The 25,686-nt window shown below is 45.4% G+C and overlaps 3 protein-coding genes across 5 annotated transcripts in view; 2 read left to right on the top strand and 1 right to left on the bottom strand.

Annotated features, from left to right (window-relative positions):
* The window catches only part of ankrd13b (ankyrin repeat domain 13B), a 47,964-nt gene extending 42,113 nt beyond the window's left edge, over positions 1-5,851 (top strand). The window contains exons 13-17 of the mRNA XM_061781409.1: positions 345-502; positions 641-829; positions 1,447-1,610; positions 3,083-3,159; positions 4,684-5,851. Of these exons, the coding sequence (XP_061637393.1) occupies positions 345-502; positions 641-829; positions 1,447-1,610; positions 3,083-3,159; positions 4,684-4,891 (796 nt within the window). The 3' untranslated portion in view covers positions 4,892-5,851. The remainder of the gene's footprint in view (positions 1-344; positions 503-640; positions 830-1,446; positions 1,611-3,082; positions 3,160-4,683) is intronic.
* tp53i13 (tumor protein p53 inducible protein 13) overlaps positions 1-25,686 on the top strand; it is a 400,199-nt gene that overhangs the window by 75,695 nt on the left and 298,818 nt on the right. The window lies entirely within an intron of this gene.
* The window catches only part of ssh2a (slingshot protein phosphatase 2a), a 32,277-nt gene continuing 13,064 nt past the window's right edge, over positions 6,474-25,686 (bottom strand). Inside the window, exons 1-15 of one of the 3 annotated variants that reach the window (XM_061781397.1) lie at positions 24,255-24,408; positions 23,894-24,118; positions 16,493-16,605; positions 16,052-16,116; positions 15,413-15,534; positions 15,121-15,186; positions 14,980-15,045; positions 14,221-14,415; positions 12,463-12,556; positions 11,720-11,848; positions 11,485-11,531; positions 10,855-11,001; positions 10,552-10,752; positions 9,577-10,468; positions 6,474-8,585 (exon numbers count right to left, since the gene is read on the bottom strand). In XM_061781397.1, coding sequence (XP_061637381.1) covers positions 7,215-8,585; positions 9,577-10,468; positions 10,552-10,752; positions 10,855-11,001; positions 11,485-11,531; positions 11,720-11,848; positions 12,463-12,556; positions 14,221-14,415; positions 14,980-15,045; positions 15,121-15,186; positions 15,413-15,534; positions 16,052-16,116; positions 16,493-16,605; positions 23,894-24,021 — 3,636 coding nt within the window. In that variant the 5' untranslated portion in view covers positions 24,022-24,118; positions 24,255-24,408 and the 3' untranslated portion in view covers positions 6,474-7,214. Of the gene's footprint in view, positions 8,586-9,576; positions 10,469-10,551; positions 10,753-10,854; positions 11,002-11,484; positions 11,532-11,719; positions 11,849-12,462; positions 12,557-14,220; positions 14,416-14,979; positions 15,046-15,120; positions 15,187-15,412; positions 15,535-16,051; positions 16,117-16,492; positions 16,606-23,893; positions 24,122-24,254; positions 24,409-25,686 lie in introns of those variants that run through there. The other 2 variants (XM_061781396.1, XM_061781399.1) reach the window with 2 other exon arrangements.

The raw sequence follows: 25,686 nt of genomic DNA on the forward strand, positions 1-25,686 counted from the left end.
GTATGCATTGGCCTGTTTGTCATGTTTGCTAATCAACTCACTGTTCATCGCTGTGTAATTAAAGGCGACATCACATGATGAGGAGGAAATGTGTGAGGCGACGTCGCTGGCTCTCAATGCCACGCTCATTAATAGATCCGTTTCCAATTTAGACATCGATTGGCCGGACACCACTCAGAACCTCGTTGACTGTCAATGTTAACAGGTTCTCAGATCTACGTCTCGCTAAGCAATAGTCAAGAAGTAAATCACACAAATGAGGACCTGGAGTGTCGACCTAATAGCTGAAAGATAAGTAATGTTCATTAGTCAATAATGTTCATTAGTCAATCTCTTTTGTCCAGATTCAAAGCAAAGCTGTGGCTGTGCGAGTCCCATCCTCTATCGCTGGCAGAACAAGTGGCGCCTATCATCGACCTGATGGCCATTTCCAACGCCCTGTTCGCCAAGCTGCGTGACTTCATCATGCTGCGCCTGCCTCCCGGCTTTCCCGTCAAGATCGGTGAGTGCGGCGATGAAAGATGAAAAGCTTAAATAACATACGTGGATGGAAGGATGGAGTAGGAAAGAAGTGAAGAGGGAGTGAGAGAACAAGAAAAAGATGAAAATATGTTAAATGTCATTTCTTTACCCCTTGCAGAGATCCCTCTTTACCACATCCTGAACGCCAGGATCACCTTCAGCAACCTGAACGGCTGTGAGGAGGGGGCAAGCGTGCGTCCTGACAACGAAGCTGGGGTGGAAGGGTGCGGACAACGGTATACCTTGAGGACGGACACGCCCTCGCCTGGCAGCGACTCATCCAGTGTCTCCAGCTCCAGTTCCACCAGTGAGGACACACACACACATGCACACACGCACCCTCTATTATTATTATTATTGTGTGAATGCTGAGAGACAAGCATTGACTTTTATTCTGGCTCGGAAAAAAAAAGTCAAAAAAGTTTTAATGAGGCATGATAGAATTACCATTGCTCAAAGGATTTCAAGAGCAAAATGGTGCACCTCTGTCTGGATGGGTGAGCTGTACCGTAATTTCCCGTGTATAATGCACACCCATGTATAATACGCACCCCCAAAGTGTAATACACATTATTTTATTTTGGGGGGTTGTCGATCGGACATGTTTAGGATTATAGTACGAAAATAGATTTTTGTGAGGTCCACTTTACTTACAAACTTTTTATCACCAAACGATTTTGAAGCTGTTATTTTGCGTTGCTGTAAAGATGATTGAAAACTGGGAGGAAACCCACACAAGCACAAGGAGAGAACACGTGTAGTGTAGAGCCCTGGCATGCTGCCTAAAAAATGCGTGACTTAGCCATACAGAAAATCACTCAGCTGACTCGTGCAGAGAGTTTGAATGGAGACTTGAGCGTAATTCCACCAATGTCCGAAAACACCTTCCCGTCTTTTGCCCTTTCGCCTTCCCTGTATGCGCAGTGTCATGTCGAGCCGGAGAGATCCCCCCTTGTGTCTTTGAGCCCCCGTCTGGATACACCGTGCTTGGAGGCAAGCAGAGAGACAGCATGAGGGAGGAGGAAGAGGACCTGCTGCAATTTGCCATTCAACAGAGTCTGCTGGAAGCCGGCTCGGAATACGATCAGGTGATTGTGTGTGACCGCCATGTTCCTCGGAGATTCACGTGTGTTCTTAAACAAATAAAAATAAATAAATAAAAGCCATGCGTTGCTCCCTTGCTTACTTGTCCACACGGTCTCTCTCTAATTTCGATGACTGTAGGCATATCGCCACAGATCCAATACAAACGGTGTATCCAAAATTCACCCATGTCTTTTAAGTCAGCTTAAAAAAGTTTGTTCAAATCGTTTGCGCAAATTGCAGCACTACATTCAGCGCAGAGCTTTAGTGTCAGCAGAAGAACGGTCAAAAGGATCAATAATAATAATAAGAAGTTGCTGTGACACTCAGAGCAAAGGCACGCGGTGCCCGTTTCGAGATCCCAAAGCTCCACGGTCCCGATCGTCCTTGGCTTTCCTCCAGAGGTGGATGGGGGCCAAATAAAAATAGGTGGAATGCGGCAGCTCATCCTCAGAGGAAAATGTGGAGGAGGCAAAGTGGCAGCTTTGTGTTGTTGTCAAACAAATACGGTACTTTACAAAGTGATGCCCAAAGTCATTTGAATTGAAAATCACTCAAGAGGCCAGCCATATGCAGCATGTTTTTGTCTGTGGTTGTACGTAGTGTTTGGCTGGTTGCTGCCAGCAAAATACACGACTCAATCTTCCACACCGACTGCCATGCCATGCATTTTTTGCGGGGGTGGCATCAGGAAGGGGGTGGCACCTACGCACTGAATAAGTCAACTGAGAGTTTTTGAGAACTGAGAGACGAGATCGTCATTATTTCAGTCCACACTTTTTGGTGACATTTTTGTCCAGTGAGATTGTTGTTAAATATCCACTCGTCTAAAAGGGCGACTGTTATCGTTCCCAGAGAAACCTCTGCGGTCAAACACAATCCGTTTTGGGATGCTCATCCCAGGGCCTTCGTTTATTCAAATGTTGCACAAAAGAAAAAGAAAAAGAATCCTGGCTACCCTTTGACGCTTAGTGAATGAACTACGGTATGCTGAGATCCCGTGAGATTTGCTGACATGGCGATATGATGGCTTTTGGCCGCTTTTTCTCGTACTAAGATGTTTTCTGCTCCATTTCCCTCGTGTACACTATTAAGCTCGGAGGGATGAACTTTTGACTGTCTGCCATTATTTTGGCAAGAATATGAGCAAAAAGCCAGCACGAAAGCAGTTAATCATGTTGCCCGAAACCAGTTTGCAGGACTGGAAGCAACCACTCACACTCACGGAGAACTTAGTCTTCAATTAACCGACCAAGCAAGTTTTTGGAATTTGGAAGAAAACAAACTCAATCACGGGGGCGAACATAAAAACTCCACACAGGAGGGACCATAATCAGAATTCAAACAAAGTGCGAGGCAGCAGTGCTAACCGCTATTGCGCCACGCTAACCACCGTTTTGAACATTTCCTTCGAGTTTCAATTGGTCTACCATTTAAAGTTTTGTGCCTGTCCTGACTTCCTGTCATTTGTCTCTAGGTGACCATCTGGGAGGCTCTGACCAATAGCAAGCCAGGAACGCACCCGCTATCTTGTGACCCCAGTCGCCTGGAGAGGTCAGCCTCAAGCGCCGTCCTCGAACATGTGTATTCTGCTTGTTTTCTTTTTGCCCCGTCTTTCTTCACATCCAAAACCCCAAGCACACTCATCAGGGAAACCTTTGATAAAAGATGCAGGTTTTGTCTTTTCTAAAGCTCACTCGCAGAAAAAAAAAAAACAATCTCACAGCTTTCAGTGTAAAGACCGTGCATCCTGTTCCCTCACCCACATTGTCTCTGACTTCCTGTCACTGCTCTGCTCTCTTGTTTTTCTTCTCTTCTCTTTTCATCTTTCCTTCCATCCCCGACTCACATCCTGTATTTTCCTCCTCCGCTTTAGCCTCCTGTCAAACGCAAACGTGCGTGTTGGGAGAGATGAAAGTTTCCTGCTTTCACAGTCCGCAGTGGCGATGTTGACTTTGCCTTGTTATCTTTTCTCTCGCTGTCTTCCCTGTTTGGATGGACATGCATAAACACACATAACTTCCTCTTCCTCACATCACACGCTTGCCTCTGCAGTTCTCACTTTACAGATCACTCAAGTCAGCATTTTAATTCATCCTATGTTCATTTATTATAATCAAAATTATCTACACTGACCAGTTAGTGTGCATGTTCTCCCGTGCGTAGATGATCCCAACTACTCATTAAACCCATGACCCGCTCGTAATAACAGTAAAGACATGCAATAGTTCTGACACTTTCACAAATTGATCCATAGTCATTCATATCTCAGAAATAGCTCCGTTTGTTTTGCTGTCTGCCACTGCCTGAATGCAAAATGGCTGCCTCATCCTGGCACTTCAGCTCGCAGAGCCCTCTGGTGTATTGTAACAAAATAATGAGGCGAGAGAGCCACTGGCATTAACGGCAAAGACAGCTTGCGTGACAAAGTGGAGAGTCTCCAATTCATGCATGTTTTGGGGATGTGGGAGGAAACCGGAGTGCCCGGAGAAAACCCACGCAGGCACGGGGAGAACATGCAAACTCCACACAGGCGGGGCCGGGGATTGAACCCAGGTCCTCAGAACTGTGAGGCTGACGCTCTAACCAGTCGTCCACCGTGCCGCCCGTCATTGATCAAATGATATGAAAATGACCCATATATTTAACTTCTGCATTTATTTCTGTTGACGCATTCAACACAGTCAATAATAAAACTATAACAAAAAAGCGGTGAAAGGCAGCAAGTATGCGCCAGTGAGATCAGTGAGGGGCACAAATCTCACAAGGACTCAAATAAATGTCCGTCAGAAATCAAACTCTTTGAGGGGAAATTCATGACAGAAAGGAGAATTTTTTATTTTTTTTTGTATTGATGACGAAAAAAACCAAAACGTTTTTTCCATCCAGGGCAACGGGGCTGGTGCTGGAGCACCACTAATGATCTATCTATGCACGTGCCTGAAATATATACCTAACCGGTATCGAAAAGGGATGGATGTTGTTGGGCAATCTCTGTACAAATGAAGTTAGTTGTTTTCTGCTCATCTAAGGGTTACTATGAGAGCCTTCCTTCATCTGTTCCCACGTCCTGTCCAGGGTCCCCCAAACGAAGCCTCGCTCCCCCTCCAGCCTCTCCTCCACCCCCTCCAAGAAGCAGCAGCAGTCGACCGCCCGCAGCTACGACGAGCAGCTGCGCATGGCCATGGAGATGTCGGCTCGGGAGCAGGAGGAAGCGGAGCTTCGGCGACGGAAGGAGGAGGAAGAGCTGCTGCACATCATCCAGCTGTCACTCATGGAGAATTGAGCTGGCGAGTGGGCCAACGAGGTGTTTCAAACAGCGTAAGCACACTTTTCAAATGACTTGGGGGCGCGGGCGGGGGGACAATGACTGTCGTGGTTCGACAGGCCTCCGTGATTCAGCTTTCTCGTAAAGCCAGAGGCTGATCATCATGACGCGGATGGTCGACACCAGTGTTCTGTCTCCGCATGGCACTTCTTCTCCAGTGCCAGTTTACAAACATCAACAACAAAGACAAAGGCCAAAAATCAGCCGGTGGAAGTGACATGTGAATGTTGAACCCTTTGACCCATAATAACGACAATGATGATAATAAAAGTGGCTCAGTTGTAGTTAGTTGTATCTTTTTTTTTTTTTCTTCTCGTAATTGCACAAAACCCAAATGTACTGTATTTACACTGTGGTTGGCTCACATATGTGACTGAGAACGGAAGTACAGTAGATGTGTAGGTGACAAGCTGGAGCACAAAGTAAACTGCAGGAGCACAGATACGATTCCTCGATTACGTTTGCTCGACATTCGGCGTTTCGCACGGCAATCTGACGTGAGCCAAGACAAGATTCTGCCTTCACTTCGAGCCGCTCGTGCTGCGGTGACACTTCACTTTTGGAAAGGCAGAATTACATTTACAGCTTTTCCATTGGATCACATTAGAGGTGTACCTAAAGAAATGTATGATATGGAGCATCCTGAACATTCTTGTCTCCAAAATGCTAACGAGATGTTGTTTGAATGTAAATACAGTACTAACTGAAAGGACAGACATACAGTTTTGATACAGACGCATCACTTTTACATTTTACTTTTCACACCAATAGCAGCACAATTTGAGGAGTCACGTTGCTCCTATTTAATTCACAAATATTCTTATCAGCTTGATAAGAAAGATATTGTTTTTTTTTTGTTAAATCACTTCAAATGTTTTTATGAGTATGCTAGTCAAATAAAGGAACATCTTTTCATAAGTGTATGTCTCTTTCTGTGGCGGCTGAAACCTTCTGCGGTTTAATCTCTTAAGGTGCAGTTTGTCGCCCTGAGTGATTCATGCCCCTTCCCTGTGTGTTGGATTCCCACAGCGTTGTAAAATTAGCTGACATTTGTGTCCAATAGCCAACAGTGTGAGTGAGCAACATCAAGTGTATCCTTAAGCTGCAGCCGAGTGAAAAGAAAAAAACACAATCATCCAAAGGTGCTTCACAGGCATGGAAGGAAAACCTGCAAATTTCTGCTCCACTTAGTAGAAAATAACAAATCGTTAATTCAAAGTTCCTTTAACCACTTTGTTCAGTCCACTGATGTAGAGTTGATTAGCCAAATCTAATTAACCACTTGGATCTGCTCCTCACTCCCTCCCACTTCAAAGCTGATGCTCTAATTATAACATAAGTGTCATTATATTTAAAAAATATATATATCAGCACTGAAAGACACCCCACTGAGATGTGTGGCACATTTCTACTCACAACAAAGGTTCCCTGCTGTTACCGTTTTCGATCCCGAGGAGTACGATGAAGTGCATCTACCGTCCAGCAGATGGCAGCACAGATCGCGTATGTGTATGTCGTGAGAGAAGTCAGACTCCAGTCAAAACAAGCACACTGTATTTATTAACTGCTAAAGCTCTGAATTAAAAAAAAAATTGCTCTGAAAATATCCGCTTTGCCCCGTTTTAATTAAAACATGAATTAAAGACAATTGTCCATTTGTGGAAAAACAAAAATACAAGAGGCTGGTCAAGCCTCCATTGACTTCAGTGCAAAACATTTTTGTTAAGAAATCAAATAAAACGATCAAAACAGTAAAGTGCATGTTTTGAGAAGAAGCCCTCTTGTTGTTGGAGTTTTATACACTTTGCAGTCAACGTCACTGGACATTAAAAAAACAAACATGGAGTGCGTGGTTCATTGTGTGCATGACAGCTTGTCAATCCAGTTCAAACACATCCAGAAGTTGACGTGAGGGGTCGTCAGCAACACAATTCAGGATGACCTCTCACACAGCGCACTACCGAAACGCTCTCATACACAGTACGAAAACATGTATTTCATTATATAACAGGAGTATTTCAGTTGGGGTGCATGAGAGGTAAATCTGACTTCTATAGAAAGCCTTTCAAGCATTTATCAAACAGATTCTAAAATGGCTTTCCATAGAATCATGTCTCTGTATGTCTCACAATTTGACGTGCAGACGCGCGCGCACGCGCACACTCACACACACACTCGCATCATCACATTGCAAACACACCTGCTACAAATTCCATTGGCGCACCCGGAGCCGAGTCCCCTAGTGTGCGTTGCAGTGAGGACACATGGTGCACGGGTGAGGTCACATGGTGTTGTACAGCAGTGTGGCGGCAGCAGCGCGCTGCTTCCTTTCGCCGGCTTTCCGGGAACGTCGGGAAGAGTGAGCCCTCCCCTGTTGCCGTGACGCCGCACCCAGCGAGCCGCACCCGCCGCCTTCCGGCTTCTCCCGCTCGTTCCTCTCGGGGGAGAGGGACGGAGGGAGGTCTTCACGGGACAAACGCTCGGGGCAGTCGCTCGGCGTGAGAACTTTCTGCTTCTTCCACGTGTCGTCCGAGTGAGACGGAGACGTGGGGAAAGCGTAGTGGGTGTACGCCGTCGTCCGGGCGTGCTGCCTCAGGTCGAGGTCGCTGAGGTCGTTGGCTGACAATTCCAGGCAGTCCAGTTTAGCCAAGGAGGCCGACCTCTTCATGAGAGAAGGCGGGGTGAGGCCCGCCTGGCGGATGCGAGCCTCCAGCTCGATAGCTCGGTGCCACCCGGCCGGCTCCAGGAAGCTCTTCCCGTCTTGTCTGAGCCGCTGGGCCGCATCCAGGGCCGTAGGAGGCTCCACTTCCATGATGTCCCTCGGACCCTGAGGCTGCCCCGTGTCGTGGAGGAACGCCTGCAGTTCTCTCAGCGTCTGCTGAATCTTTTCCAGTTCCAGGCTGCCGCGTGCCAGACGCTTCTGTGCGGCGCAGTCGGGACTGCAACTTCCTCGCCGGCCTGAGGACTCTGAGTTCTCATCGAGGTCCGACTCCTGGATTGTGACCCCATCCAGGCTCATTTGGAGCCCACTGTCTCTTTGGGTTTGGGCTGAGGTATGACGAGAGGAGTCTACTGTGTGAGAATCGAACATCATATGACTTAGGGGATGTGGTAGAGCACCAATCTGGCCGATGGAAGTGTTTTGGAGGTTAACTGTTCCTGAGCTGTTCAGTCCTGTTAGTGTGCCTCCGTCCTCACCGGTGGTCTCGCCCTGGGTAGAGTGGTTTGGCTGTTCAGACGTTCGGACAGGAGGGTGTTCGCTGCAGGGGGACGGCAGCGGGGAGCGCTGCGTGGCGGCCATCTCCAATATTTCCCGCCTCAGCTTCTGCTCCAGCTGCTCGGTGGCCCGCCGCACAGCGCCCGCCGGCAGGTCGCACGGCAGCGTCGAGGGGGACTGCAGGTGCGAGGGAGGAGTCGAAGAGGGCAGCGCGACTTCGGGCTCCGGCTCCTCCCCAGGATCCGACCGGACGAGCGGAAGGCTGCGTGAGGGCGGAGGGACGGGCGACGGAGAGGAGGGGTCGGGAGAAGTTAAGGAAGTAGTCGGGTGGCATATGGCTTCGATCTCAGTGACAATATGGCGGACTGATATTCCGTTGTCGTGGTGTGGCTGATGCAGACTGTCGGGGCTGAGCTTGTCATCGCTATCCTCGGACTGTGGAAAGAGAGAAGGAAACATGCGTATTGTGAGTGTATTTAAGTCGGCGAGCGATTTGTTGTTCTTGGGAATATTGACATGACGACGACTAAATTAAAAAAAGCCAGGCCAAGAAGAAAAAATGAAGAAGAAGTGCGAACTCCTTCTGTCAGCTGTAGAGACACAGTACTATTGTACTGTACTAGAAATAGAAGGTGGAAAAAAAAAGGTGGTACTGAGAAGATATAGAAATAATATAGAAAGTCCAACCTGCACATTGTGCAAACAAACTGAAATTTGAAGGATTAAAAAATAAAAAAAGGAATTGTTAAAAACTATGCAGCAAAAGAAGTAAGAGTTAACAAAAACAAAACAAAAAACAAAATCTTAAAAATTACGGACTATATCTGTATGTGGACAAAAATGGCCACTAACGAGCTGAAAGGGTAGAAAAATACAAGGCCCGGGCCTTAAATGTTTGAAAAAAATATCGGCCAGAAACATGACAAAAACAGTTCCAGCCTCATCTGCAGGCACAATGAAGTCAGATTTTTGGAAGGTCAGTTTTCCACAAGCTCTGTTTTCAAGGCCATAAACCACTTGAAAACCGCATTTGTGTGGACATGGCCTTCGTTTTTTTGTTTTGTTTTTTGTGTTTGCACCAAAAGTCGGAAATGATAAGGGTGTAGTTTTCCAAAACGGCCACTTTGAGACCCTTTTTTAAAATGTTTGCAATCTCAGGTTTCAAAACCTTGTTGGTGTGACCCTGTTTTTATGCGTTTTCAGGTGGATGAGGGACACCAGAAACGAGGAGTGACAAATCTTGAAGTGCAACCAACCCACTTTAAACCTACAACCTGTGTGGAGAAGGATGAAAATAAAAAACACTTTTTTTTTTTTTTTTAGACTATAAAACTAGACTATTGCATTGAGATCCATGATTTTTTTTTATCTCTAAAACTTTTACTACCATATGGAGACAGATGAAAATATATATATATTTTTTCACCTGACTTGTCCTTTGTTCACTCTCCTCCTCCTCTTCAGCTCCTCTGTTGTCGTCACCATCCATGTTTTGCTCCGGTAGTTTCTGTGCTCTGTCCTCTTGGGCTAAGCCCAGAAACTTCTCCCTGGCACTGAAGAAGTCGATGCTGTCCGAGCTGTGGTCGGAAGAGCCGTCGGCTTCGCCGCGGCCGTCCGCTTGAGGTTCGCTGGGGTTGTTGTTGTCGTCGCTGGGTCCAGTTGAGGCAAGCGGCGTGGGGAGAGGGGTGTCGCTGACCGGGCTGGGCGGGCTGTGTCTGTCACTCTGAGAATCTGACGGCGACTGTTGTGAGGTGTCCGAGGACATCACGGTGATGGGAGAAAGGTCCTCGGAGCTGCTTTGCTCCGGGAAGTGAAGAAACAGTTCCAGTGGTTGGTTCCCTGGGCTGGCCAACGGCGTTACGTGATTCTCGTGGGCACGCTGAAGATGAGGAGTTGGGGGGAGGATGTGGAGCGAGGGAGGAGGATCGGGAAAGATGGCAGGTGCCGTGACGACCGCGTTCGCAGCGTTGGCGAGCGTTTCCTCTGGGGCGAGCTTGGCTGCGTTTGGATGTGGCGAGGGAGGCGGGACCGTGCCGTCGCAATCCGTTCGGACCGACTCCTCAACCGGTGAGTCACGTGCGTCGTCGCGTTGTGCGTGTCGGTCAGGGGTCGATTTCATGGCATCGTCGGGTTGAGAAACTAGAGCCTGGAGCACGGCCACGCCCAGGAAATGATGCAAGGCGGGGGAGGAATTATTGTTGTTGCTCTGAGAGTCTGAGCGCCCCAAGGGGTGAGAGGAGGTTTTACACAATTGTTCTGGACGATCAGATAGGTCACTATCTGAGTGGGAGCGCCATAGTTTATTATGCCTCTGTTTGCTGCGGAGGGACAAATAAATCGGGAATAAATAAATGTGAGCACCGCTACAAATTATTGCCAGGAATTTTAATGCAAATCTCACCTGGCGAGCAGAATTCCCTGATATTCCTCCAGCTGTTTCATGAAGGAAGGATTAGGTTTGGCGACGGCTCGTCTCTCCTTCACATATTCAAAGGCGGCGTCCAGCGTCCAGCCATGCTCCTTCATAGCGTAGGCGATCACTGTCGAGGCCGAGCGGCTCACGCCCATCTTACAATGGACCAGACACTTGGCACCGGCTTTCCTATGTGAGACAAAAAGAAAAAAAAAAAAAAGGATAATGCTTAGTCACAAGTTGGGAAAGTGGAATGCGTACATTTGTGCGTTTGTGCTTGTGAAGGCCTACTTGGCTTTGGTGATGAACTTGTAGGTTTCGTTCCAGTACTCCAGCAGGTTGGTGGCCTCCTCGTCATACACCCGGATGTTGTGGTACTCAAACATTCCCGGGAAGAAGTTGTCTATCTCTCTTGTCACATTCAGGATGTAGCGGACGCTAGAGAAGAGATGGAAAGTTAACTTTTAAATGTCATCAATTCATATTCTCCGTCCTAATATGCTTAGTTAACACCACACAACCGTGAAATATTGATAGATACAAATGTAATACATGTGTGAAATGTAAATGTTGCTTTTATTCATTCAACGCTACAATATACACGCTTCGGAAGGAAAGCAAAGCATGGCTGATGTGAATTTCAGCTCTCTGCTCCGTCTTCTCTTGCTTGAATCTTTGCAACCACAGAGGAAGTGTAGTAGTGGAGTGTAGTGTGTGAAGGGCACATACATTATGTGCATCGTTCACATCGTTTCAATAAACTAATGTCTTGGGGTGGAGACTGCGCAGGCTTTATAAATATTTCACATAAAGAAAACTAATAAAAAGCAAACCTCCAGAATGAAAAGCAATATCAGCTCTTCTTGAAATTCAGAGCTTTTTGTGTGTGCCGCTGAGTAACTGTGGGGACAAATGTCTTACCCGCTGTTTTGCAGCTCCTCCAGGTTGGAAGCGTTCCACTCAGAGCCCTGGAGACAGCGCAGCGCGAGTCAATATCAAGCTCTTCAATGTTGTGTCACAAGCTTCTATTTGTCACAGCACAGTCGGCTGTGCTTTGCTCAGACTGAGTCAAGTCTTATTAATCATTTACTCGAAGATGAGGCAACGGTAGCCAGAGTCATGGTAAAAGAATAACAACAGGCTTTGCGCTTCTTACCAGGTAAACATGTTCAAAGATCTCCGTGGGGCTGTCCATTTGTCCAAGGATGACAATCATCTCATTGTCTATGAACTCCTTGAACTCCCTCAGGTTGCACACCATCTGCATCTCCAGCTCTGTGCGGATCTAGTGAAATAAAATATGGTATGCACAGTGGGCTAAATGACGGATTGCTAGAAAACCTTGAGCTTCCTTTCACAGGCTATACTGTACAAGAAAATACTCCCACAAATGTGGGTCATTGATTGCAAACCCCGAGTGAGTGTTTTGGGCTTGTCTTCACTGAGAAATTGATAAAAAGCTTACGTTATGCTATTGATTTGTCACTTCTTACAAACAAGAAAATTCAAGTAAAAACATTTGCTCACAAAAAATGCTTACGCTTCAAGGAGGTGTACTCATTTTTGTCGAGCACACAACACTAATAACTATATTTTAGATTTTGTTCCAAGAGCTGCATATTCAATGGTATTTTCAAACGGCTGTTCATTTAGGGCAGCCGTAGCATCAATCTAATCGAGTCTAATACATTTTTAAGCACTATGTGAACGCATTCTACATGCATGCATCTTATTCAATTACTATGCTAGTAAATGTCTTCATTTATATATCTCTGGTGTCACAACACCATCACCGGAAACCTGCGACAAATCAGAGCTGACTGTTCAAAACCACACCGTGGTGAGCTATTGGTGTGCTGCACCTGCAAATACTGCACGTGTGGATCTCTCACTTCTCACCTCCTTGCAGGTGACATTCTCCAAGTCTTTTTGCATCATGATCTCTCTGAGGCGCATCTTTATCAGTCTCTCTGTGCGCTCTCTCTCAGTGGGTCTGTGCAAAAATAAACAAACAAACAAAATATACAAATCCCGCATTCTTCTCAACATGCACAAACACAAAAAGAAGTGTCATGGCATACTGGTAACAGTTTCTCTTCGTTGAATTATTGGAGTGTCAATGACATTAGTAATTCCACAAAACAAGAATCACCACTTTGTCCATTTCTCTGAAACTGGAGTGGGAAGAGAAAATCTGAGAGTGAGCCACAACAAAGTTCCCTTGTTCAACATTCCTGTTGTCTTGCTGTTTTCGAGATTGACGCTGGTGACACTTTTTGCCTTTGGATCGATTCTTTCAAGTGACCTAATTACCTTCTTCAAAGCCCCTTCTTCCTTTTTGTTAATGCTCGATTGTTGGGACAAACTGAGGGCGAGCTGTCCAATTCTTAGTCAGTTGGTTTGTTTATTTTAGTGCTCTGAGTGTTCTTGACCCCTACATAATGATTCCTCAGGCTTGAGTGCAGCTATTCTCCTTCGCCAACAAAGACACCGCATCCAGTCATGACTGAACCCTTCCAAAAAGTCTTGGCACGCCGCAGACAGCCCGGGGGCAGCTGACCGCAAAAACCCACAGAAAAAGTCATTTTCATATGTATGCTGACACAATGAATGGTGCTGATGAAAGAAATTCCATTCTCTCTATTGGTTTACTTCACTTTTAGCGTTGTGAAAACAGAATTAACACTTAGGAGTTCCTAATATTACAGAAGAAGAAGAAATTATAAGGCTGGGTCAACTTGTGCTGGGCAATAAATACAGATTGGTGTGTGTATGTGTATTGCTCATAAAACATGGGTGGGCACCTTATTAAGTTCACTCGAACACAAACATATCCCTTGGTGGGAAAGAGTGACGCATTTATGTTCCCAGGAGGGCAGCATGTAATTGTGATTTGTTTTTCTTTATTGACAGCCACGTTTGCCTATCCCCACCCCCCCCCGGTCCCCACCGAATAGAATAGGAGCTCTATTTAAATCTTCCGTTGCCATCGAATGCGTGCTAGGGTTTGCCTGTCACCTGCTTCTGTCTGTTCCGTGTCGCTCTACCTATCTATGTGTCTGCACTCTATTTTTCCAAATGTAAATCAAGACCGCTAAAGCCTCAGCTATTTTGGACACTCCAGAATCTCAGAGCGAAACACACACACACACGATCCAAACATATGTAGCGAGAGGCACATGACTACATGACTAGGCAGAAGGGAGGGGAATTTCCTTGGTATTAGTTAAGCCATAATTCCATCATGGTCATTCCCACTATTTTCAGTGCTTCCTTATGGGACTGTTGACAACTTTGTCATTAAGTGTCCCAATAAGCACGTGTTTAAGTGTACTTACTGGATATACTTTACCTCACGTGTAAGTTTATTTGGTCATCTTCTATGTCGCCTTTCCGTTACAGCAAGCATGTGGACACTCTAGCTCAGTGAAAAAATGAAGCAACTCTATCTGAAGAAGTTGGGCAATGCTTGGACATGTGATGGTCTGACCAAGCTCCAATCTCCTCTGTGGAGGTGGTTTTCAGTAAACGGGCAAATGGAAGGGGTGTTTCAACTTGCTTTCTGACTATAAAATAATTTCAGATGGTCGGAAAACAATAACGGTTGGATGATAAGCAGATCAAAATGTTATGAATGTGAGCTCCTCTTCTACTCACAAATCTGTGAAGAGAACAGGTGAATTGGCACGGTGTGACTCAACATCCTGCATGGCGTTCCACTCGTTGATGCAGAACTGGTTGGAGGAGATCCTGCTCTGATAATAGCTGACCCATGTCAGGAACAGGCTGCCTGGGTAGTAATTGTGGCAGCGGGCAACGTCGCACGCTTTGTGAAGCGACTGGAGAGCCGACCTAAGGTGGGCAACAAAAACAAAAAAGATTCCTGATGATTATGGTGCTTCTTGAAAAGGCCAAGGGAGATGTGTTGAACAAGCGAGGCAGACTAGAGAGCAGCAGGTTTAAAAGTGTGCAGGCACAAATTACTGAACCAACAGCAAGACAAGAAACAAAGACATGAAAGCACAAGTAGAAAGGAAGGTAATTTGAATTAAGAAAAAGAAAAGCAGGAAAGTAAGTGCAAAGGTCATGGGCCATATCGATCTGGCTATCTTAGCATACGTACCACGCTGATTGCTTTTTAGAATGTTCAATAAACTAAAGGTGAAGAATGCCGAAGTGATTCCCGCATGCTTTGATTTTTCCGTGTATAACCCTTAGTGGAGAAGGGTTGGGACACCCCTGGTTTAGAGGGAATGAAGCTAAAGGAGAGTTAAGAAATATAGCGAAGGAGATAAAAGTCTAGACGTCACAGTCAAAGACAGTGCATGAATTCCTTCACATTATTTTCTTAAGTTGGCATAAAAATCCCTGTAGCTGCAAGCGATGATTCTGAACAAAAAGTAAAATAATGCTTACCACATTGCCTGGACTGAGACTGGCTTGAAAACATGAACACGGTTCACAGTTGACACACTAAAACCTCTGCAAAGGGAAAGAGGAGCAGTTTCAGAAATACAGACACTTGGTCACAGCTATAGGTGTAAAACCAGGACGTACCCATCTCCATCCAAGTGGATCAGCGTGTCACTCCACAGAGGTAGAACCAGACCCACTGTACAGCAGCTAGTAGGGAGATTCAGCATGTCAAGTATATTAGAAGAGGAGAGTGAATACTCCTGTATTCATTGTAGTTTTGATTCAGACACAAAGCAAATGCAGGAAAACGAACTAGGATGGGCCAAGCTTTTTCATTGCATTGGAACAATCAATCTTGAATTTTGTGCAATTTAATGGGAAATGTACATAGGACTCTATAGGATGGTTAGTTTGCTGCTGCTGTGGTACTAACCTGTCAGAGGAATAGAAGTCCATGCCAAGAACGATGCTTTCCTCTGTGTCTTGTCTACCATTGGTGGAGACAACCACCATGTAGCGGGTTACCTGAGGGTAGGAACTCTCCAGACGTACAGCCTGACAGATGGCGGGGGGGGGGGAATCAGACTGGTTTTTGTATCTGACTCCCACTGTGGTCATTTTCTTGCCTGGTCAATTAAACAACACGCCTGTGCGCTTATCCTAAAACGAGTAGTGAAATGCAGCGATGGCAGATGCTGACAATTAACCGAGAAGTATCTGCAGTACCCATCTAAAATGTTCATTTGGTTCCCCAGATGATTAAACGGTTAGAGAATGTTTGTGATCTCGTCAAAAGAATCATTATTTCCCATTAACGGTGAGAGAACCAAATACAGCGGTACAACTTTATATAATAACTACAAATACAATGTACCTCCAACTCTATTATACTGTATATTATGTATAAAATGTTTTTAAATAAAAGCATCCTATACATTTAAATGTATGTACACGTCTACTATACTGTATATATGTAGTGTACAGTATATCCATATCAATAGGGGTCCTACTTCTCCATTGTCCCGTTTGCCACGTCGCAGGTGTTGTGGGAAAGTATGTCAGTGTTACTAACCAGTCGGATTGTATCCTCTGGCCGCAGCACAGTGAACATAGTCTGAAGATGCTTCTGGAGATCCCCTAGCAAAAACCATACACATTTAACTCTGGGTTGGTTGAGACATTCTTGGCAGTTAAAAGTTAACATTAGAACCAAGATACTGCGTCATTTCGCCTCGAGCCAGTTCCGGGGACACTGTCTTCATTTTGCTCATCTCTAAATACAGTGGGGAGCCTTCTTTGTTTAAAAACATGGTCGTATTTTTAGAATTTTTTTTAGAGTTACAGTTTCACCATGTCCTACACAAACATTTATATAGCAAACTGACTCCCCAAAACAATATTATTGGGAAAACCACTCTGTGAACACATGATGTTCTGAAAAAAAGTCGATGAGAGCTCGTGAGAAGGAGATACTTGTATGTAATGGTTGATGCTGTCTATGTCTATCTTTTACCTGTGTGCTTGTTCCAGCGTTGGCTGATATGAGGTGCAAAGTTTGGCATGGGACTATTTCCTCTTGGGAGGAAAAGGGCGGCACCTTTTACCGTGAGGAAGCTCTCGCTGATACTACAAGGAAAGACAAAAAGGGCTCAAAATTCATACACCTCAAGGACAATTTTAAGCATTTTTTGGCATATGTATACATATTAAAAATGGTCTTATAATATCACAATGGGTAGTATTATGCATACTTCTGGCTTGTGAGATCTAAGACAGAAAAAAAAAATTAAGGAAACACCTGCATATTTCTCCATCAAACAAGCAAACTGTTGTCAGCCATTTTAATCTTTGCAACTAAAATTCTTGCTTTTTAAATATTCAGCCAGCCCTAAGAGCCCGTAAGACGAAACTTGGACGGCTCAAAAAGACAGCAAAGATATCTAATTTAAAAAATGGACCGTTTAATTCATTTCTGTCATTGAAATTATCGCACATGCATAGGTGGTGTGGTCACAGGATTATGTGTCATTGTCACAGTGCTCCATTCAAGATAGCTTGGCAGGAGGCACCCCAAATCAGAGCAAAAAAACAAGCCCAAATGTGAACTCGGAACACAATGTTCTCTGCTCTTCCACACAGCTGGATTACACACACTGAACGCATTCACTGCAGCAGCTGTGAGCAAAGAGGGATGACTGGACTGGGAGGGGACGGAGGGTCTGAGAGGGAAGATAACGCCTGCCCCCCTCCTCCACAATGTTTGAGTAGGGATAAGAGTTGGCCAGCACCCAAAATCTCTGGACCAAAGGTGATCTGTCCCTATTTAGAACACTTAATCTTATTCAGCATGACTGAGGTCACTGCATTGAGGATGACCTATTATAAGTAAAGTCAGTGTTTAATGGAGAGACCAAACAGTGAGGGCGTGCACGATTCTCAGCCTGTAGCGTGAAAGTGTGAGGCACTGTTTTTTTGTTTAGAGAAACCACGTGGCCCACTAAGCCAAGAGACTCTGCAACCAATAATGACTCCGTCAAATCAACTGACATTCAAGGGATCAGCAAAAATACTTAAAGATGGCGACACAGCCATGACAGCCATCCAGCATTCAAGTGGCAGTCAAAATAAATTCCATTGTTATTTTAGACTGTGTTAACACAATGCGGTTATCTGGTCAGGATCAAAGCAGACAATGATACATGATGTTCACATTAGGACCTGATAACTGGAACTGTGACAAATCACCAAAGCTGTCAGCCAGGTTGCATTATTCTCACTCACACTCAATGGATTTATATTCATATGGTGCTGTTTTTACCAGTTGGGATGTCAAAAAGCTAGCAATGAAAAGACATTTGTTAGAATATGCATGAATACAATCAAACAAGATTGTAATGCGTGCATTTGAGGAAATCCGTTTAAAATATAGTCACTGGACAGCAGATTCGGACATGACAAAAAGAAAGGTGTGTGTCAATGTCACAAGCGGTGCATATATGAACATTTGTGAAGCTTTGTGTAATCTGTTATGAAATTGATACCTGTTTGAATACCTCATATCTCGTCCCCTTCCTGTTTTTCCCCCCCCAAAGAACACAAAAAAAAATTAACCAAAAACGTAATACATTATATTTAATACTTCCATCCATCCATCCATCCATTTTCTGAGCCGCTTCTCCTCACTAGGGTCGTGGGCGTGCTGGAGCCTATCCCAGCTGTCATCGGGCAGGAGGCGGGCTACACCCTGAACTGGTTGCCAGCCAATCGCAGGGCACATAGAAACTAACAACCATTCTCACTCACAGTCATGCCTACGGGCAATTTAGAGTCTCGAATTAATGCATGTTTTTGGGATGTGGGAGGAAACCGGAGTGCCCGGAGAAAACCCACGCAGGCACGGGGAGAACATGCAAACTCCACACAGGCAGGGACGGGGATTGAACCACGCACCTCAGAACTGTGAGGCTGACGCTCTAACCAGTCGGCCACCGTGCCACCTATTTAATACTTGATTTCCTTTTTTTATTTGTATTTATTTATTTATTTATTTTTTTAATTGTAGTTTGCACATAAGTCCTGAGACCCCCCCCCCCCCCCTTTTTTTAATTATTATGCTAGTATATGAGACGGGCAAAATATTTTAAACATTATTATACTTTTGGTAGAGCTCTTGCAATGGACGTTACCAGATTATGCGAGAACCTGATGCTGCCTCATGGCTAGTAGCAAAAAAAATTATAATAAAAAAAAGGGAACATAAGAGAATACAGAGACTAGGCAAACCTGTTCTGCTGAGCTCAAATAAGGGTGGTTGCATTGCCCCATAAATGAAGATGAGGAACTGACACCTGAAACATACTGAAAAACCTGAACTCAATAACGTGTCAACATGAAAAGACAAAGGGTTTTCATCATAATGGATGTTTTCTTGTTTCTACTCTACAATCACTGAACCGAGTGTCCACAGTTCATGGCGTCCGCTTGTGAAAAACAGGACTTATAGGCATCATGGCATCCCCCTTTTTCCTCAGTAACTTAATCTCCACATTCCTCCAGCAACTCAATCTTACTTCCCGAGTTTTGCTGAGCTCATGCATGAGTAGCATATGATCACCATAGACAGACAAGAACCCGAAAGAAAAACACAAAACGACAGCCATGCGCAGTGCTCATTTCCCATAACCTAGCCACCCTTGATCCAGCTGTTTCCTTTTACTCCCCCTTCATCACATCCTCTTTCCCGCATTCCCCACGTCTTCTCCTAATTTTTCAACTTGGTCACTCTATTCAGTTTCACCGCAATGACCTTGTAAAGCTGCGATACTGTACACAGTGGCATCAGTAATACGACCTTCACCAGGAGTCATAAACGGAAGGCTGTGCACGAGCACAATCAGACACTTTTAAACCTGCTCACTAACTGTTACAACGAAATCCAAGCCTGTGAATTGGAGAGGTGGTGGGGTTGTATGTGAAGGACTGTAGCTAAAAATAGATGAGTCCTTTAAAAGTGTCAGCTATTGATAGATGGCATTCACAGTTAGTGTCAATCTGTTACTGTACATGAAATCCTTTTGTGGGTTGTCTATGGCACAACGACATGCTGCAGAGAATCATACAGGTCACTTGCAGATGCAAATGAGTGACTGTGTGAAGGCAGTTATACAGGGCCTTCTCACTGCATTACTGTTGCCTATGTATGCAGTACATTAGCCTCTCGGCCTGTACTGACATTTATGATGTTGGAATGGAGTATGATAGAAGGGAGACTCAGTCCTACCTGACAAGTTGTACTTAACACATACAGTAACACTCACAATTGATTAAATGCAGAATGGTGAGACAATCCATCGAAATGGCTTGTGGGAGCTAACAATATGTAGAAACAAATGGAAAATTAGTAATGGATGAACGAAAAATTGATGGCTCACTTTTCCCGACCTGTGTCCCTGCATCTCAACTGACCAGGTTAAGAGGGATTTTTTTTTTCCCCCTTGCCCCAGTTTCTAAATGGCTTTGGAGGCTGGATAAAGTATGAAGAGCCAGTCTGAGTGAGTAGGATGGATGTTTTTTTTTTTTTTTTATTATTTTGGCCAATTGCAGAATGGAGGCAGAGCAGCAGTCAATCAGTCAGACACAATCATCACTATGTAAGGATCACTCCACATAGAAGGCAGATAAGTGACCCCCCCCCCCCCCCCCCCCCCACCAACCAGTCTGTGCCCATATTAGTCACTGTGAAGTGGGTTAAATATAGGGCTATGCTCAATGCGGGGAAGGCTCAAAAGGCCTGATGCTGCATGCACCCCCGTGGGAAAGACCATGGCTATGGGTGTATGTTAGGCCTTGCTGCGTAAAGGCATCACTGTAGAAAACTGTGACACAATCAAAGAGGACAGTGAAATTCCTGAAGAATTGTGACCATATGGAGACGTCCAACACTGAAGTGTAACTCTTTTATTTAAGGGTCAATCTATGCGATCTATCCATCCCCACAACACCAATGTCACGTTTAATTCCAGGTTGACTGCAGATCACCAGGCAAAGAGGGACTTCCGGGGATCCAGCAGTGAGGGCAGTCTGTACACAACAGGAATGGAAAAAAGAAAAGTTGGAAACCAGGTCACTCTAAAGATAGACTTTCAGCCACTAATATGTGGACACTATATGGAGAATTGTATTGAAATACACCTCTTAAAAAAGATATGCCTTTTTCTCCCCTCCCTTTATTTTTTTTACGATTTTTAAAAGTTGCCAGGTGTCTCAATAAATGTGTGTGTTCTCTGTGAAATGGTTGTGTCAAAATACCCAAAGGATCATGAATTACAGCACATTCACACCCAATTCTTATAGGTTAAAGCTCCTCTGTGGCAAGGCCCCAGGGGTGGATGAGAGCTGTCCTGTAGGCTCTGCATGTTGTAAGCCTGTCCTGGTTGACACACCTCTGCACCATCGCATGGATATCTGGGACAGTGCCTCTGGATTGGCAGACCGGGGTGGCGGGTGCCGGAGGGTGTGTTCCAACTCCAGGGGGATCACACTCCTCAGCTTCCCTGGTAAGGTCTATTCAGAGGTGCTGGAGAGTAGGGTCCGTCGGGAAGTCGAATCTCTGATTCAGGAGGAGCAGTGTGGTTTTCGTCCTGGCCATGGAACAGTGGACCAGCTCTACACACTCAGCAGGGTCCTCGAGGGTGCACAGGAGTTCGTCCAATCAGTCTACATGTGCTTTGTGGACTTGGAGAAGCCGTTCAACCGTGTCCCTCGGTGAGTCCTGTGGAGGGTGCTTCATGAGTATGGGGTACCAGACTCACTGATACGGGCTGCTCGGTCCCTTTGCGACCTGTCAGAGTTGGTTCCGCATTGTCGGCAGTAAGTCGAATACGTTTCCAGTGAGGGTTGGACTCCGCCAAGGCTGCCCTTTGTTACCGATTCTGTTCATTACCTTTATGGACAGTATTTCTAGGTGCAGTCATGGTGTTGAAGGGGTCCGGTTTGGCCACGTCAGTATTACATCTCTGCTTTCTGCAGATGATGTGGTTCGGATTGCTGCATCCAGCCGCTATCTTCAGCTGTCACTGGAGCGGTTTGCAGCAGAGTGTGAAGCGGCTGGGATGAAAATCGGCACCTCCAACTCTGAGACCACGGTCCTCAGTCGGAAAAGGGTGGAGTGCCCTCTCCGGGTCAAGGAAGACATCCCGCCCCAAGTAGAGGAGTTCAAGTATCTCGCGGTCTTGTTCACGAGTGAGGGAAAAATGGAGTGGGTGATCGACAGGCGGATAGGTGCAGCTTCTGCAGTGATGCAGACTCTGTATCGGTCTGTCGTGGTAAAGATGGAGCTCTCAATTTATCGGTCGATCTACATTCCTACCCTCGCCTATGGTCACCAGCTGTGGGTCGTGACCGAATAAAACGAAATGATTGCGGATACAAGCGGCCGAAATGAGTTTCCTCCGCAGGGTGCCCGGGCTCTCCCTTAGCGATAGGGTGAGAAGCTCGCTCATTCGGGAAGGGCTCAGAGTCAAGCCGCTGCTCCTCCGCATATAGAGGAGGCAGATGAGGTGGCTTGGGCATCTGGTTAGGATGCCCCTAGACCCCTCCCTGGTGAGGTGTTCCGGGCACGTCCGACCGGGGAGGAGGCCCCGGGGACGACCCAGGACACGGTGAAGAGACTACGTCTCCCAACTGGCCTGGGAACGCCCCAGAAGAGCTGGATGAAGTGGCTGGGGGTAGAGAGAAGTCTGGGCTTCCCTGCTTCAGCTGCTGCCCCCGCGACCAGACCTCGGATAAGCGGCAGTAAAATGGATGGCTAGATAGATGGCTGGCTCTGATGGTGTCAAGCATGTGTGGCGGCGACGAGGTAAGAAGTGCAAAATGTGTCTTGCCTACAGTCAAGCAGGGCGTGGGGAGTGTCATGGTCTGGGGCTGCATGAGTGCTGCTGGCACATTTCATTGAGGGAACCACGAATGCCAACATGTACTGTGACATACTTGTAGTTACTGAACATCTATTAAACAGAATTTTTAGGACGTCGCAGTGAACACATGCATAGCATTACAAACACTGAAAATGCACAGACAGAAGCATTGGATTATGTGGTGCTACAAATATAAAGGCTATAACCAGTATTCAAGCAGCATCCTCATCGAAATAAAGCGATTCGAATATCAACTACATCTTGTTTGACACACTGCAGGCACCCCCCCCACCCCCCTGCCCCCCACACACACACTTCAGTTTGGCTTTAACTGCATTCATGTGAAAAAGCAGTGAAAAAACACTGCAATCAAAACTTGTGCTGCCCTCGACTTCCCCAAACCCATGACAGAAGGCAATTTCTCACGCTGAGCTCTGCCAACTGCTGACTGAACAAGAATGTTACGAAACACTCAACAAAACACAGACAGGGGAGACAAGAACTGATTTACTGGAAAAGTGGATGAAGTCGATTGAATCACTCATGAATCAAGTATTCAAGTAGCTAGCATTTTAAACCCTTCATTTTCCTCCTGTTATCTTGACCACATGAGTTTATTGTTTGACGGATGAGGTTTTAAACTTTCCCTTTGGACATGCATTCATGACTTCCTATTTTGACTTCTTATGCATTAAGGTAGCCAAAATATGAAGGAGTACAATTCTCTACCACTACAAACATAAAAATGTATACATCACTGAGAGGGTCAATCAAACCAAAGCATTATTTATTATGGATTGGATCTCATCAGAACGTGTACCTTACCTAAATGTCCCGTATGTGTCGAGAAAATTAACAAAGTAATCAGGGCATGTCTTGCTCCATGTTATTATTAAAATCTAGTCTTAACCAAATACCAAAAACATATGTTATAGCTGTGAAGAGTATGCTTTTTTTTCTTTACAAAGTAACATGCAATGTCCTGAGAAAATGTCCTGAGAAATGATGACAAAACTCTTCTCTTTCGTCATAGGGGGAGAAAACAAAAACAAAAAACAACCCTCTATGGACAATGCTCCAACTCTCAATTAAGTTTCATAAAAATAACCGGTAGTATTTATTTACAATCAAAACGTAGTGCATTACACCCAAGGCAAACTCCTCAATCTCTATTTTCCGGTGATGTGACATGAACGAAATATGCCACATGGTTGGACCTGCTCTGTACAGCCACTGTATGTCTCAATATGGTCAAACAGCAGTGATGATGCTGATGACGATGATCGTGAGTAAGTTTCGGGCGGCTACATTGCCAGGAGTACACATTTGGCACATATTGCAAAACTTTTACAAATGTCACAACCCCCAAATTAAATACGTAATATTATAGCCACAGTATCTTGCACGTGTATTTACAGAAATACGAGTTTGATTATTGTACATAATGAAGGGCAAGCAAGAATCGTTATTCTCAACTAGCTACATAAAAAAACACTTACAGTTGGTTGATTTGATTATTTGACACCACCGCGTCGTCGCTGAAGTAAGGCACCATTTTGGCCCCGCAACACGAGCAGAAGCTGACCGCCGGCGAGCTGCCGGAGCCGGACACCGCGCCGAGGGTCATGTCGGGCGGATGTCAGGTGCTCTCCGGAACACACAACTTTTACTGCGCTCCTCGACGCGTGTGCTCCGCCATGGCGAAAAAGACACGCTCCGAACCACTTCTTGAAACAATGGAGTTGTAGTCAGTGTTTAAAAAAAAAAAAAAAAAAAAAAAAAAAAAAGAAGCCAGTTTAAATAGATGCCAAGTTTTTCCACCTCTCAGACTGAATGGACACAGAGATTAGCACACATTACCTCTAGTCAGTATTGCCAAAGTCTTAGTTGCTAAAACGTTATCGTTGTGTTTCCCCAAACATATTTCCCCCCCACACTTGATGTGCCACAAAGACTGGTTTATACAGTAGTGGGACCAGTGACAGGGTTCACCTCATTCCAGTCACAGGAGGGAGAACCGCGAGGCACGTGCTCTGGGCTGGGCCAAAGCGGGCAGCCAATGAGTAAGAAGCGAGAGGAACAGCGAGATGGGGAGCCAATTGGGACACGAAGAAGGCAGGCCGGCCAAACACGGAGCCAATGACAACACAAAGTAGGCGGGCCCATCTGGGGAGCCAATGAGGGCACGGGGAAGGAATCTCAAGAAACGCCAGAGCCAGTGCTCTGCATCCATTCAGAGTAGCCGATCACACCGTTTACATGCTCTTCAATGTCTGGACGTGCGTTTGGCTGTCCAGCCACCGCATGGTTTGCTATAAATAATACTGTCAGTGCAACGGCATGCGTCTTGGAACGGTGATGGGACCCTACTAACCTCAAAAAGACAAACTGTTTTAAGAGGTCAAATAAAGTACGGCAGGAGTTCGGTCTATTGGGAACACTGGAATATCACTCTGTAACACTCTTATCTTTAAAATTTGATTGTACATTCCCAAAAAATACATCAAACCGGTAACGTTTCATGTTTGGCAATACTCTTGGCATGCTGTGCACGACTGCGTGCTAGCGGCCGACCACGTTTAGTGAGCTGGAGGTCTTTCTTTGGGCAGAGATGCGAGGGGGCAGGGATTGAAGATGGAGCTACAAAGTTAAAAAAAAAAAAAAAAAAAAGTATTTCAAAGTATTAATATTACTCTAAACAATGTGCTGTGTAAAAACTGTATGGGAATTGTAAAGGGTAAAGATGTTCAAGCCGTGATGGAAGTCTGACAAGAACACTCATCGTTCTTGTATTAGAAGGTCTTGTTGTGAGCTAATCTAATCGATGCAGTGCAATCTGCATGAGTTTTTGATTTGCCTTCAAGAGGATTTGTACCCTCTCCACACCCAAATCTTGTGCTTGTGTTACATAAGGAGCAAACCACATGTGAACTAGACAGCAGGAGTCATCTACAATCGGCTTCCAACTGCTTTAGTGGAATGTGACTCCAGTGGAGATGTGCACGCACTTGTCTTCTCAGGCAAATTTGAGGGGGAGAAAGTATTACATGCAGCACTTCCACATCATGTAGCCAGAGGTGGGTAGCAGAGTAGCCAATTATTATACTCGAGGAAGAGTACTGTTACTTTAGAATAAGATGACTCAAGTAAAAGTCAAAAGTAGTCCTCCAAATAATTACTTGAGTAAGAGAAAGAAAGGACTCCGTGGGGGGAAAAAAAATACTCAAGTACTACGTAACTAGTGATTAACTTTTGATATTTTTGTTTTCTATAAATCAGAGCATGAATGTCA

This window comes from Phyllopteryx taeniolatus, chromosome 8, assembly GCF_024500385.1.
Source record: "Phyllopteryx taeniolatus isolate TA_2022b chromosome 8, UOR_Ptae_1.2, whole genome shotgun sequence".
In the NCBI taxonomy this organism is placed as follows: domain Eukaryota; kingdom Metazoa; phylum Chordata; class Actinopteri; order Syngnathiformes; family Syngnathidae; genus Phyllopteryx; species Phyllopteryx taeniolatus.